This window comes from Branchiostoma lanceolatum, chromosome 10 (genome assembly GCF_035083965.1).
Source record: "Branchiostoma lanceolatum isolate klBraLanc5 chromosome 10, klBraLanc5.hap2, whole genome shotgun sequence".
Taxonomy (NCBI): Eukaryota; Metazoa; Chordata; class Leptocardii; order Amphioxiformes; family Branchiostomatidae; genus Branchiostoma; species Branchiostoma lanceolatum.
In genome coordinates, this window is record NC_089731.1 from 8,633,229 (window position 1) to 8,646,213 (window position 12,985).

General features: G+C 42.3%; 1 protein-coding gene across 1 annotated transcript; it reads left to right on the plus strand.

The window, feature by feature from the left end:
* The first annotated feature begins 1,051 nt into the window (after positions 1 to 1,051).
* Positions 1,052 to 6,213, plus strand: LOC136443907 (neuropeptide FF receptor 2-like). Its single transcript, XM_066441281.1, has 3 exons — positions 1,052 to 1,073; positions 5,000 to 5,099; positions 5,478 to 6,213. Exons 1-3 carry the CDS (start codon positions 1,052 to 1,054, stop codon positions 6,211 to 6,213), a joined length of 858 nt encoding a protein of 285 aa, XP_066297378.1.
* Positions 6,214 to 12,985: the final 6,772 nt, after the last annotated feature.

Consider the following 12,985-nt stretch of genomic DNA (forward strand, 5'->3'; position numbering starts at 1 on the left):
ACCGATTCGAGGGAGACGTACTGGTCCTGGTTGGGATGCTTGCAGCGAGCTGCTGGATGACTCTTACACTCGAGGTCCACCTTGATAACGCCAGCCCGCCTGGCGCTGATCTCGTCCGCCAGTTGAAGACAGCTGCCGTTGGAGACTTGTCCCTCTAACTGAGGGGGGGGGGGGGGATGCGTGTAAAGTGCCTTTCCCAAGGGCACAAGGATTTACTACATATGTTTGCCTATTTGTCTTAGGCTAACATTCACGCAAAAAAAAGTTCGTTGGCCTGCGCATATGTTGGCCTGGTAACCGGTCGTTTCGTTACATCGCCTGTTCGTTCCAGTCATTTCGTTACATCGTTACGGTCGTTTCGTTACATCATGAAGTCATTTCGCTACACGCGGAAAAGTCATTTCGTTACACATCTTACCTTGGTCGCATGTCAAAACGATGTAAGTGATTTCTTGTTCTCTTTTTCAGGTTGATCTTCTTAAGTTGACATTAGAGGCTTTGCTGGACTCAATAATGATAATATAAATTGAGTCTTGTTTATGTTTGGTTACGTTGTTCGCGCCCTATGATATCTAAATTGAGACAGATTATTTTACACAAACACGTTCTAAGACGAATTCAGTAATCTACATTACCTGTCAGGTAAAGAGCTGAAATATATCCAATACACACGTATCTCTTTAATTGATATAAACTTCTACTAAAATCTTTATATATCTTAAGCAATGAACGAGTAGGCAAAGTATGGAAACAAGGTGAAGGCTGACTAGAGAAGTACTTCAACAAGTATTAACCAATAGGCATCTTGCCTGTAGTCTAGCTTGTCCCCCCCCAAACTTAGTTCAAAGCCAACTATATACAAGAGGTTTAATGTAGCCACTCATCATATCCATGAGCATGAACACAACTACATGTAATTATGGGCAATCGTTGTGCAGCCACGAGCGCAGGAGTGCAAGGTTTATTGATAGAGGTATGACCCTAGATTGACCCACAGTGGATTCAACCCCGCGGAAAGAAAGGTTTACAATGCACCCTGCTGAAAAGCAGCATGGAGTACACGGAATGTACAAGTGAGCCAGAAAAAAATACCTTGTTGCTCGTCATATCAAACATATTCGGTGCTCTTTCACTGTGCAGGAAAACATCAAAGTAAGACACAAGTTTAGGACACAATTCAGAAAACGTATGGATCAAGGATGATATTCAAGTACCGCGCAAAGAAATGCTGACTTCTTTAAACCTCCTCAACATTTTTGATAACATGTAAACAATGAATCGACAATGTATCCATGAATATGTGTTCAATTAAAGTTAATTTTCCATCGGATTTGTTTTTGATACGTTTCTGAGAAAGAGTTCGTAAAGTATGGGAACAAAGTCAAGGCTGACCATGCGTCAAAGAACCGCTTCAGCAACTACGTGAAAATCTGCCTCCTGCATTTACGTAGTTTCAGAGCCCCCAGGTCATGTAATTACTGGGAATCGGTTTGAAGCCACGAACGCCAGAGAGTTAAAAGGGATACGATTCATTGATTTGTCCAAGACTTGCGATAACACTGAAACCCTTTAAGATACATACGTGTAGGTATAGCACACTTGCCTACCTACATGTACCTACCTAGTCCCTTGACCTCCGGGTGGTCGTTGGGGGGACAAGGTACGTAGCACAGAGGGTACGGTTAGTAAATTTACCTTCCAGAAAGGCTACATTGGGCTGCTATTATCGCGCGTACCGGAGTAAATTCTGCTTTAGACCAAGTGAAATTTGTGGGTACCACAAGGCTACATATTTGGACCCCTGTTGTCAGTAATCTATGCTGATGATCCATGCTCTATAGATTTTGTCCAGTCTGATTTAGAGCATGCATATGGCACGTTTATCAACCGCATCTGCAAGGAAGGTGACATCTACATAGACCTTAGGAAGACCTTCAAATGCTTCCCTGTGGTTTCTATGGACTCATGCAGGCGTATGCACATTGTTGAACATGATGAAAGGCTGAATGCACACGTAGCTGCTGTGGCAACCGTTAGCAATCAGAGCAGCAAATAGACGAACATGTGGCGTGTAGGAATCGATAGATATACGCATTCTAACTACATGCCTAATTTGAACCAAACCTTCTTTTTTGAACAACATCATTATTTTGTCAGTAGGTTTATAAAGAAGTTGAAAACGTTGTAGAGCCGGGCGGGCAAGCTGCACCTCTGGCTCCGTGAAGAGTTTCACCTGGTTGGAGAATCACTGGATGACGTTAACAACTTGAAGGTTCTTCATTCACAACCAATACATACACTTATAGCCGACGCTTCTGTGACCGTCTGGCACCTTCCTCAGGGCAATACTGACCTGTACTATTCCACACTGCACGTTAGCTATATATAGGTGTCACTGCTTACAATGCGGTCCCAAACTGAAAGTATCGTCATACATATGATAATGATTATTGCCATGTACAAAAATAAACATGTCTATAGCTAACAACAATTGAATAAGGAAGATAACATTGTCAGATGCTTCGTAAGGATACAGCCCCAATTAATCGTGCCTAAGTCTATATCCCCTCATTACCCCAGACAACAGCCATTAGAACACCTTTTATCCGGTAATGTAGAGGCACATTAAGTCCACACACCGTTACTACACGGCTTTACAAGTCTCTTAAGGACAATTTTCCACACGGGAGCCGCCAGACGTTCGTCTCGAGAAATAGTACGGCTGTCAAACTCACACTCTATCTCCTATTACTGGTGCATTAACTTCAGAGGAAGGTGGGGATAGAGTGCATTAGACACTCTGGGATAGTATTTGGGAACTCCTTATCCCAACAGACATCAATGTTGCACCTTGACTTGACTTACTTGGCTTATGTCGGGTGCTATGGTAGTAGCTACTGTATCTACATTAGATCTAGAGACGCCTGGAATAAAAGGTGAAGGCCTCAAAGATGTCGCAGAGTTAGAAGTTGTTCAGTTCTTACTTCAATCCCCATTACTGTTGAATGTAAAGCCACATTGAAGAAGAAACGAAGGCATCATGGACATCAATCTCAAGAACTTTGGAAATATATCAAATGAGCGTTAACGAAAATTGCAAGCAAATGTAAAGTCTACACATCCGAGTAACAACATGGAATAAGAACTGGGTGACTGGAAACAATACATATATACGCAAAACCCGTCAAATACTAAGTACCAAAACTAAAAGGTTTTAACACAACACGCTCTCTTCTCAACGTTCATGGTATTCTAAACAAACGGTCAGTCCAAACGGGGCACTATATCTCCAATTACACACCGTGATTTGGCAAATGTTAGCCTTGTAGACTTGGCTTTTGAGGCACAATGGTAGCAAATTGAACTGCCGCCTTCTTTACGTCTGTGGGATTATTGCGATAGCGAGATCACGACCTACGCACATCATCAGAGAGACCAATACGCTGAGGAATGAAACAGAACTTTGGTATGATTGACTGTTGCCAGTGGAAGCACCATGAGACGCACCAAATTAGGAAATTTGGGAATAGTAAGGAGAAGGAACGGTGTGTCTGAAATGCATATGTAGTTACGTGGGTGTAAATCAAAATACTCTAGCTCCTTTGTAGCTTGATTCGGTTCATTTGGATTCGTGTATGCATTGATGACTCAAATTACTTAATTATGCTGTTGGATGTCGTGAGACGTGATATTAGATTACAGAGATGAGATTGGTGTTACTCAATTGTGGGGTTCTCCTAAAACACGTGACCTCCATCTAACGTCCTATATCGGAGGGAACTCCCTAACAGAAGTTAGGTACTCTTAATTGTCCACCTAAGTGAAGTGAGGAGATTCGTGTTAAGTGCCTGTCCCAAGGGCACAACATCGGGGCGCCGGGCCTGTCTAGGGTCTGATTCCGTAACCGATTCTGGGCCAAGCACTCCAACAATTACGTTATACGACGATTGCATTCGAGTGAGACGACTGGGTCCACTTTCATCTAAAAGTACGTGCATGTTTTCAAGGGAGAAGCTACAGCTCCGAACCCATAATACTGTACAAAGATGGACGAAAAGTATCTCAAATACAGGATTATATATATAAGCCGTCTACAGAAACAAGATTACGGGCGCTATGATTGGATGAATTCCATGCCGCCATGATTGAAATGGAGAGATTATGAAATCCCCTGGGTTGCAGTTGCACGATAACATTCAATATCCTCACGACTTCTTTTGTGCGCATAAAAAAAGCACTAGCCAAAGTGTACAAAGTCGCTATTTTTTAGGCAGTGGCATGTATAGGGCGAAGATAATTGCCAATTTCAGGAGAAGCAAAAAACAGTTATTATCCACGTGCCCGTGCTGTAGTATTCCTACTATTCACCATCGTAATGTATCGGATCTTACAGTATGGCACCGGCAATTCTGAGTGACAATGTCACATTGGAGGACTGACGACCTTGAGCTTGAAAAATACAAATAAGTACTTGCGAAGTACTACCCAGAAGGGTAGGAGTGAGTTATTTGATTGGTTGAGGGTCATGCTGGGCAGCATATAATTACGTATGCAGAACGTAAGCGTTTAAGGTTGTGTTCGCGGATTTAAGGTTAATATCTTGTGTATCGGTTCATAGACTTGTGTCCAAAGACATATTTTGTGCAGCGGCTGTTACTCTGATGCAACTTTTATATACCAAAGAGAGCGAAAGAGACTCGCCAGCTATAGCAGGCTGATTACTGTATGCACATCACGTTCTGCATACGTGCTTCTGACAGTATTCGACATTGAAGGATCAGCCTCTGTTTGATTTAGATTGAGCTGCTCAATCTAAAGGAAACAGAGGCAGATCCTTCAATATCGTTTGCTGTCGCTACACCGCCCCTCATTTTGCGACTGCAATATCTGCGATACATGTAAGGTCAAGATTTAACTCCCAAACTTACAAACTTGTGACAATAAGACTAATATCTTACACACTGTATAGTATCTTCATTGCTTATTTTTTTGAATTCAGAGTACCAGTTTGGTGATTTCATGTGTCGGCTGACAGCACTGATCCAGGGTCTGTCTGTGGCAGCCTCCGTCTACACGCTGACCGCTATAGCTGCGGACAGGTCAGTATGTCTCCAATCCGCTTCAACAAGTACATAGATCCACAAAGTCAACATATACATGCTAAAATTTAGATGTTCATTGTGTATGCTTTAATCATCACCATGTTTGCTTCAATAGCTATATCAAGTATAAGAAGATTATGTCGTTTCTATATTTTGCTATGGTTCCAAACAGGGGCTCGGCTGGGTAGTCTACGGGTAAGAAAAGTATCATATAAAAGATAAAAACACACACAGAACATAAAACTCTCAATCATGAGCATAATTCGTGTATATTTCTTGACATACACTTTTGTTTTTCGTTCCCACAAACACCGTCGCCGGGCTCCGGTTTGGAAATGTGACCATTGCATTATGTGGTCAATTTGTGTTTGATAGATACAAGGCAATCCTGTACCCCCATGACGGTCCGATGAACATGACTACCATGAAGAAGGTTCTGGTCTCTATCTGGGTCGCCGCTCTGGTGGTCATGGTCCCCCAGGTCTTCGTCATCCAAGTCCGGGACAAGATGATTCAAGGTCAACACATGGACCGGTGTTTTGAGGTCTGGCCGGACCTAGTGTACAAGAAGATCTATTCCGTCACAGTGGTGTTGCTGATTTACATCTTGCCGCTCATGGTGATGAGTTTCCTGTACATGCGCATCGCCGAGAAGATCTGGTTCCAGGCAGGTCTCCAACAAAGAAACAGCAGCGACAGAGACACCGTGCGAAGGAGAGAGTTCATTGGCTCTGTCCCCAAGAGGCGGAAACGCGTCATCAAGATGCTGATCGTGGTGGTGACGCTGTTCATGATGTCATACCTGCCGCTCTACACCTGCTGGATGCTCGATGAGTTCGGCAACATGCCCCTTTGGCAGGTGAAAATTGTTCACCAATTCGTGTACCCAATCGCACACTGGCTCAGCTACTTCAACAGCTGCGTAAATCCGATCGTGTACGGACTCTTCAACCGCGATATTCGCAAGAACGTGGACTGGGGCAAGTTCAGCATGATGACCCGCAGCACGATCACTACCGACATCCGCTGCCGGTCCAGGCGGAGGGAGAACCACCACGCACCGGCAGAACACATCCGCAGTGTGGAGGTACAGATGGAGACGGCTCTATAGTCACGTGTGTAAATGTGAAGGAAACCCAAGCAATATTAGGGTCCGAAAAATAAAAATGAAAGGCACTTTATTTAGTCATTTCTATACATGATTAGTTCAAAACACTATCACAATGTATAGCGACGTCCATGATGCAAAAATACGACGTTGTGGTGATGTGAGAACTCACTGAAAATCGTGACCGGAGTTTTTGTAAGTTCGCGAAACTAACGGGATCATCGTATGGCACGATTTTCCGCGGTTTTAAAATCCTAAAAGTATGAAGTTATTACGCAAATATGCTGACAATGTTAGTAAATGTCACTACCAAACATATTTCAGCATTTTTTTATTTCCATTTTTTGGCCCTAATATTTCTTTGGTTGCCTTTGAAAAGCCGGGTTACTAAAAAAAAAGAAGTTTTGTGCATTTCTGTGCGAAGGTGACAAAATAGAACAGTAAACGGAGAGTAAAGTAAAGTAAAGTAAAGTAAACATAGACATCATTATAGCCAGAAGTGAATTTTCTTTACCTTAATAATAATTCGATAGATATCGTCAATAAGAATGAATACACTCGAAAAAAAAATCCGCGACTTCAAGCACGTTTACCCTTACGCTATGGCTTATATAAGGTAAGTGTTTCTAAGACCTGACTTAGAAATGCGACATGTTAGAGGGTTAATATTGACCAAGTTGTTTTCTCGCTCGTTTTGTGATGAAAGACTGTCACTAAGCCAACAACAGCAACCCCACACGAACACAAACACACGCACACACACGCACGCACGTACACACACACGCACGCACGTACACACACACACACACACACACACACACACACACACACACACATACATACATACATACATACATACGCACACACATGCATACATACATACATACGCACATAGACACACACGGAGTTAAGATAGTGAGTTCATCCTTACGCCTCAATCCACGAGCGCGTGTGTATGTATGTATGTATGTATGTATGTATGTATGTATGTATGTGTGTGTGTGTGTGTGTGAGTGTGTGTGTGTTTGTGTGTGTGTGTGTGTGTGTGTGTGTGTGTGTGTGTGTGTGTGTGTGTGTGCACGTGTTTGTGTATGGGGAAACGTGTATGTGTGGTGCATGAGCGTGTGTGTTTTTATGTGTGTGTGTGTATGTCTGCGCGCGCGCATATGCTTGTTTACAAGTGTCTGTGTACGTGTGTGTATGATTGGCATTAGTGTGCGTGTGTATATTTGTGTACGCGCGCGCGCGCGCGGGTGTGTGTGCGTGTGTGCGTCTGCGTGAGCGTGTATGTCTGATTGAGTGTGTGTTTGACTGTTCTTTGAGTGTGTGCCAGTGTGTGCTAGTGTTGTGTGACTGAATCCGCATAGCGTGAGTCAATGTGCATAAGAATTATCATAAGAGTCAGTTCAGAATGTGTGAATATGTGTGTACACGCATGTGTGTCTATGTGTGCGTGCGTGTGTGTGTGTGTGTGTGTGATTTTTCTTTGAGTATACATATGTGTGCCAGTGTGTGCTCGTGTTGTGTGAGTGAATACGCATAGTGTGATGCAATGTACGTATGATAAGAGTGAGTTCAGAGTGTGTGAATACGTGTGTATACGCCTGTGTGTTTATATTTCCGTAAGGGTATGTGTTTGCGTATATTTCTGTGTATGCGTGTGTGTATGTGCATATATGTGTGCGTGCATGTTTTTGATATATGCATATGATTTGCGGACGACACGTTCATGATTATCGTTGCACCCAGATAACTTTTTATCAATAATATGTAGGAATACGTTGAATACGTACACTTTGCATATTGTATCGTTGAAATGTAAATTCTAGAAGCCTTTCCTAGTGACTTCATTCTGTTTAATCATTCGCCTGCAAGTTTAGAAGGGCATTGTTCATATTAAACGCTTTTCAATGATATGCATATATGTTTTATCTATGTTGGTTTCTGACTCGATATGTTGTATAGAATGGGGTACATTATACCATAGTGCAAACTTAATCATAGTGCTTATCGGTAATTAACTTGCATTGTCATATATCGTTTTAAAGCGTCCAGCATACTAATGTATATATTAAGTAATGTTGGGTACATCATATTGTAGTGTAAACTTAATTATAGTGCTTATCGGTAACTTGCGTCGTCTTAAAACGTTTTAAGGCCTCAAGCATACTATATATTAAGTAATGTTGCAGGTTTGTCTTGGGCTTGTAAATGTTTTCAAAATACGATACTCACTTTCTCATATCTAAACGTTAAGAAACGACCCTATTTCTGCTTTCAGCTCGATATGTAGTGTGGAGATTTTTGGCTGCCTTTTATGTAGTTTTATGAGTACGTCAATGTTACATACAATATTATCTCTCGTTATTGTGCTGAACTTTGTTGTGGTTTTAATGAATAAATCATGAGCGTTGAAATTAAAGGGCTTCCCTGAAAATGTGTGCGTTTCCAGAACTGTTTGGGATGCATGTGTGCGTGTGTGTACGTGCGGACCTGTACTCGATGACGGAATAGTGATCTGTACGAATCATCGTTTTTGCTACAATTCAATTTCCACCTGTCTGAATGATCGATGGCATGGCTCAGATAGAACCTCACTGCATTATTAGATTGTTCATATGTCTTGCGTAAGATGTATTTATGTCATAAGTTACGCAATTCATTTTAGTGCCTGCTTCAAATAAAACGGTAATGCATAACTTTTTGATCGGTAAAGCTCACACACGGGATAATCATAACTTACATAGACCTACTTACTGGTACAGTTTCTGTGATTGATTCTGTTGTTGTTTATAAGTATAGATTTTCTGGACATCGAAGTACTATTTGAAATACAGCTGCTGTCAGGTTCATAAGAAAAAGAAGAGATGCATCTTTGCTGTAGTGGGTAGCTTTGGGTTTAAAAGAACCCCCTTACGATATTCAACAAAACTGCAACCGCATTCTCTGTTCAATAGTACCTACCTGCGACATAATTAAATAATGTGACACACTGACCTCCCCGACGGACGCTTGAGGAGGAAATTGTGGTACTCCATCGCTTGTTGGTCGGCTCCCCGCGCCATTTTGATGACGTAGGTTGTACCCCGTGAAAGAAGAACGTCAGTTGAACGTCGTACGTTGCTGCTAACGAGATGCACGAGCGTAAGGTAACAGAGGTTAAATATTTCAAGAGATTTGATAAGGTCATGCAGGGATGAAAACAGACGTTGGTTTTTACAGATCGGTTCAGAAGAGAATTTAAATCAAGCTATATCCTCACGACCAGATGAGATGATGATGATTTCTCTCTAAAGAAATGTCCAAGGTTTTATCTATACATTCAAAATTCATATTCAGCGCACTTCGTCCATCTGCGAGTTGCTTCATTATATACGTACTCTCATCCACTGACTTTCAAGTTCTACAGTTAATTGTTGAGAATTAAGGAGAGGAGCGCTACCTGGTGATTTCTGATGGCGTTGCACTTTCCACAGGTTTGTGGTCTTCAAACTTGAAATCAGGGCTCCTCCAAGGCCAAGTAGATATTGAGGGAGGCTAAATCTTAACGCATTTCTAGCTGCTCTCTGAGGGGAGGCGGTTTGACACTCCTCAAGACGAGGTAGATTAGCGCATAGCTAAGAAAACGAAATGATCTAGCTAGCCTCTCCAAACATCTGCTTACCTATCTGCAATTTCCGTGTTTTTGTCCAAAATGTTGGAAGGGAACGAACTGTACGTTCAGGAAGAGTCATACCTCGGCCAGGACGTCTGCTTCGGCTGTCGAGGCCGCGGTGCACTTTGCAAGTCCCTGGTGAAGTTCACAAAAATGCCGCCTGATGACGCTTTTCTAACGCGCTGAAAGTACATTTAATGTCAGCCACGGCAGATCTTCTTAACGTTGAATCGGCAACGCTTGTTACAAAGTGATGTGCATTCAAAGTGATGATGACTCATTCGTAGAACTTGTAATAAAGTTTTTGTTTTCTATTTGAAAGGCTGTAATTACTTTCATTAAGATCGTGTTTTGCCTTAGCTTTACAAGATTTGTACATGTGTTTGAGTATGTGTGGTTGATATCGTTCGCCGATCATGTTGCAGATGAATATGTCGACCTTAAGTGTGGTAATATCTAGACACGTGCCTTTTAATGTCTACACATCACTTCCTACTCACAAGAATGCGACAAACACTAGTTTCCTATACAGATACATGTTTTAACCTAAAGTGTGATAATGTCTAGACACGTGCCTTTTAATGTCTACACATGACTTCCTACTCAAGAGAATGCGACAAACACTAAACTAGTTTCCTATACAGATACATATTCTATCATTCAGTGTGATAATGTCTAGATACGTGTCTTTTAATGTGTACATATGGCTTCCTACACATGTGACAAACACTCAACTAGTTTCCACATAATACCGGCTATGCAGATACCAAGGATGTCCTTGGCAGATACTGATACACGTGGATGGAGTGACCACGTGAAATTGACTGCCCCAGCTCGTTGTATGCAATTGAGAGAGTACTCACTCACTCTCTCCCATAGCTAAGTACTCAGAATGTATATCTAAACAGGCGCCTGTCTAGTAGGACATAATTTCGAGGACAAGGATTGGAGAGAGATAGTCACGGAATGGCCCCAGGAGAGCTCTTTGGTGTGAGTAGGCGAGTGAATGAGTGAGTGAATGTTAATTGTGTTATATAACCGTATCGATGCCCTTGAGACAGGTTATGAAATATAACGTTACATAACCACATGGGCAAACCATCTATCTTGTTTTGTACGCAGGCGCATTCCTTTAACCATTGATAATGCAAATGACAAATCGTCATGCTGGGCGTTTTTTTGCTGAGACCATGAGGAAGTAGGCTAGGTTCAAACAAAAAACAAACTTTAAGATATGAATTTATTGGATAAACTCCTAATAAGAAGTATATGAAAAAGAGAGAGACTATAACGTTACATACCAACTAGCGAAATATATATTTTGACGTCATGACGTAATCCGTGTCCGTTCATCCTAGTCCTTTCCATTAATTGCGGAAATCTCTTACAAGAAGAAAGAGAATCGATGTTTGTGATGGTGATTTGTGCCAGACCCGGATGACTAGTGGCCTCGCTCTCGCTGATGATTTGGGACCGAAGGCCGATCGCTTGTTTATCTCGACTCTAACGTGCAAAACGTAGATACGAGGGCTGTTCATGAAAGATTAATGGTGGTCCCAAATCATCAAGAGGCCATTGAGTCCTCAGAGTCTGGTACAAATCACCATCACACACACCGATTCTCTTTCTTCTTCTAGGAGATTTCCACCATTGATGGAATGAAACAGGATGAATGGACACGGATTGCGTCATGGTGTCAACAGACACTAATGGCCGAGTAGGTAATCTAGTGGACACAAGATCGTTAGATTCCTGGTCTTCCTGGCTAGACGTTGTGTCCTTGGGAAAGGCACGCCTTTCCTCACTCCACCCAGGCGTGAAAATGGGTACCTGACTTCAGTTTGGGAGGCAAAAGGCGGTGGAAGGAGAGGGTTGGGCTCCGCCTTCCAATACCGTGCCCTAGATACAGTGCTACTACAAACCACTGCTACTACAGCCTCAAAAATGGGCCATTGGACTACCATGTGTCAGTAGCTGTTTAAGTTACTTCTGGACATTACACAGTTATTACTTCCGGACATTACACAGTTATAATGATACACATCTTTATATGTAACATACCTCGTTTCTCTTCATTTTTTTCTTCTTTTACAGCTGTTGGAATGAAGTGAGGTGTGTGATTGGAGTCGGGTAAATTTGTAGACGTAATTCCCAAGGACTGCAGAAGAAACAAAACTTGGCACACTTTCTAATCTTTCGACATAAATAGGCAAATATTTATTTCTCTTCGCATACAGAAAATTAGTCTTCGAAAACTTTTGAATGAACCAACCGCGTAATTTAGGACCCCGATGACCGCTCTGTGTCCATCTGGCTCCACCATCACACATTACATCACTCTCTACGATAGCAGTTGTCTGCTTCCTACAATCATCAGAAGTGGATAGCCGCGCTCATGCAAAATCTTAATTGAACAGTCGTGGTGGTCAACCTATAATCTTCAATCTTCTCAACGGCCTGTCACGAGACAAATGACCAACTACTCCCACCTACACTTATCAAGAAGAGTGGAGTGAGCTTAGAGTGAGCTGGTGTCCTTGGATGGAAAACGTGAGGCCACATCGCCTACTAGTAAAGCAGTCATCCTCAATTGAGGTGAAACATTCAAATTTTTCAAGTAGCTATAGTACTAGTAGCGCAATGCGGCTTCGCTACGGCTCGCGTTTTAGGCCAAGCACACCATGTCACCCCTACTCTTCTCGATAAGTGTGATGAGTTCTTTCACGTGCAGAGGTTTGACGCCGGAGGCTTACGCCATTCAGCGGAGTTGCGTGACCGCTTGCGCCACGAGGACATCATCTACTAGCAATCGAAAAAGCGTCGTGCTTCCTCCACCTTTCCTACTCGGGACGATACGTGAATATACATCTGACTGGTTGTAATGAAGTCACGGTTACTATGTGAGAGGAGCAAATGAGGCCGTTTACATCAAAACGCACAAATTCATTCCAGTACCAATAAGAATCCATGTCCATGTATTGGGGGATTTTTCATTAGAATGACCGCGCATACGGAAAAAACTTCTGGAATCTTTGTGCTAGAATATTCAATCTTACCCTTACCTTCGTAATAGGTTGATTTGGTAATTTTATGCGTTGCCAGTCGGGAAGCTATTTCATA

What these genes read in the sequence shown, in the direction of transcription:
- LOC136443907 (XM_066441281.1), top strand. Translation starts at nt 1,052, where the DNA reads ATGGAGTACACGGAATGTACAA. An exon ending in GGAGTACACGGAATGTACAA is followed by an intron (nt 1,074 to 4,999) that starts GTGAGCCAGAAA and finishes TTTTGAATTCAG; the next exon opens with AGTACCAGTTTGGTGATTTC. An exon ending in ACCGCTATAGCTGCGGACAG is followed by an intron (nt 5,100 to 5,477) that starts GTCAGTATGTCT and finishes TGTGTTTGATAG; the next exon opens with ATACAAGGCAATCCTGTACC.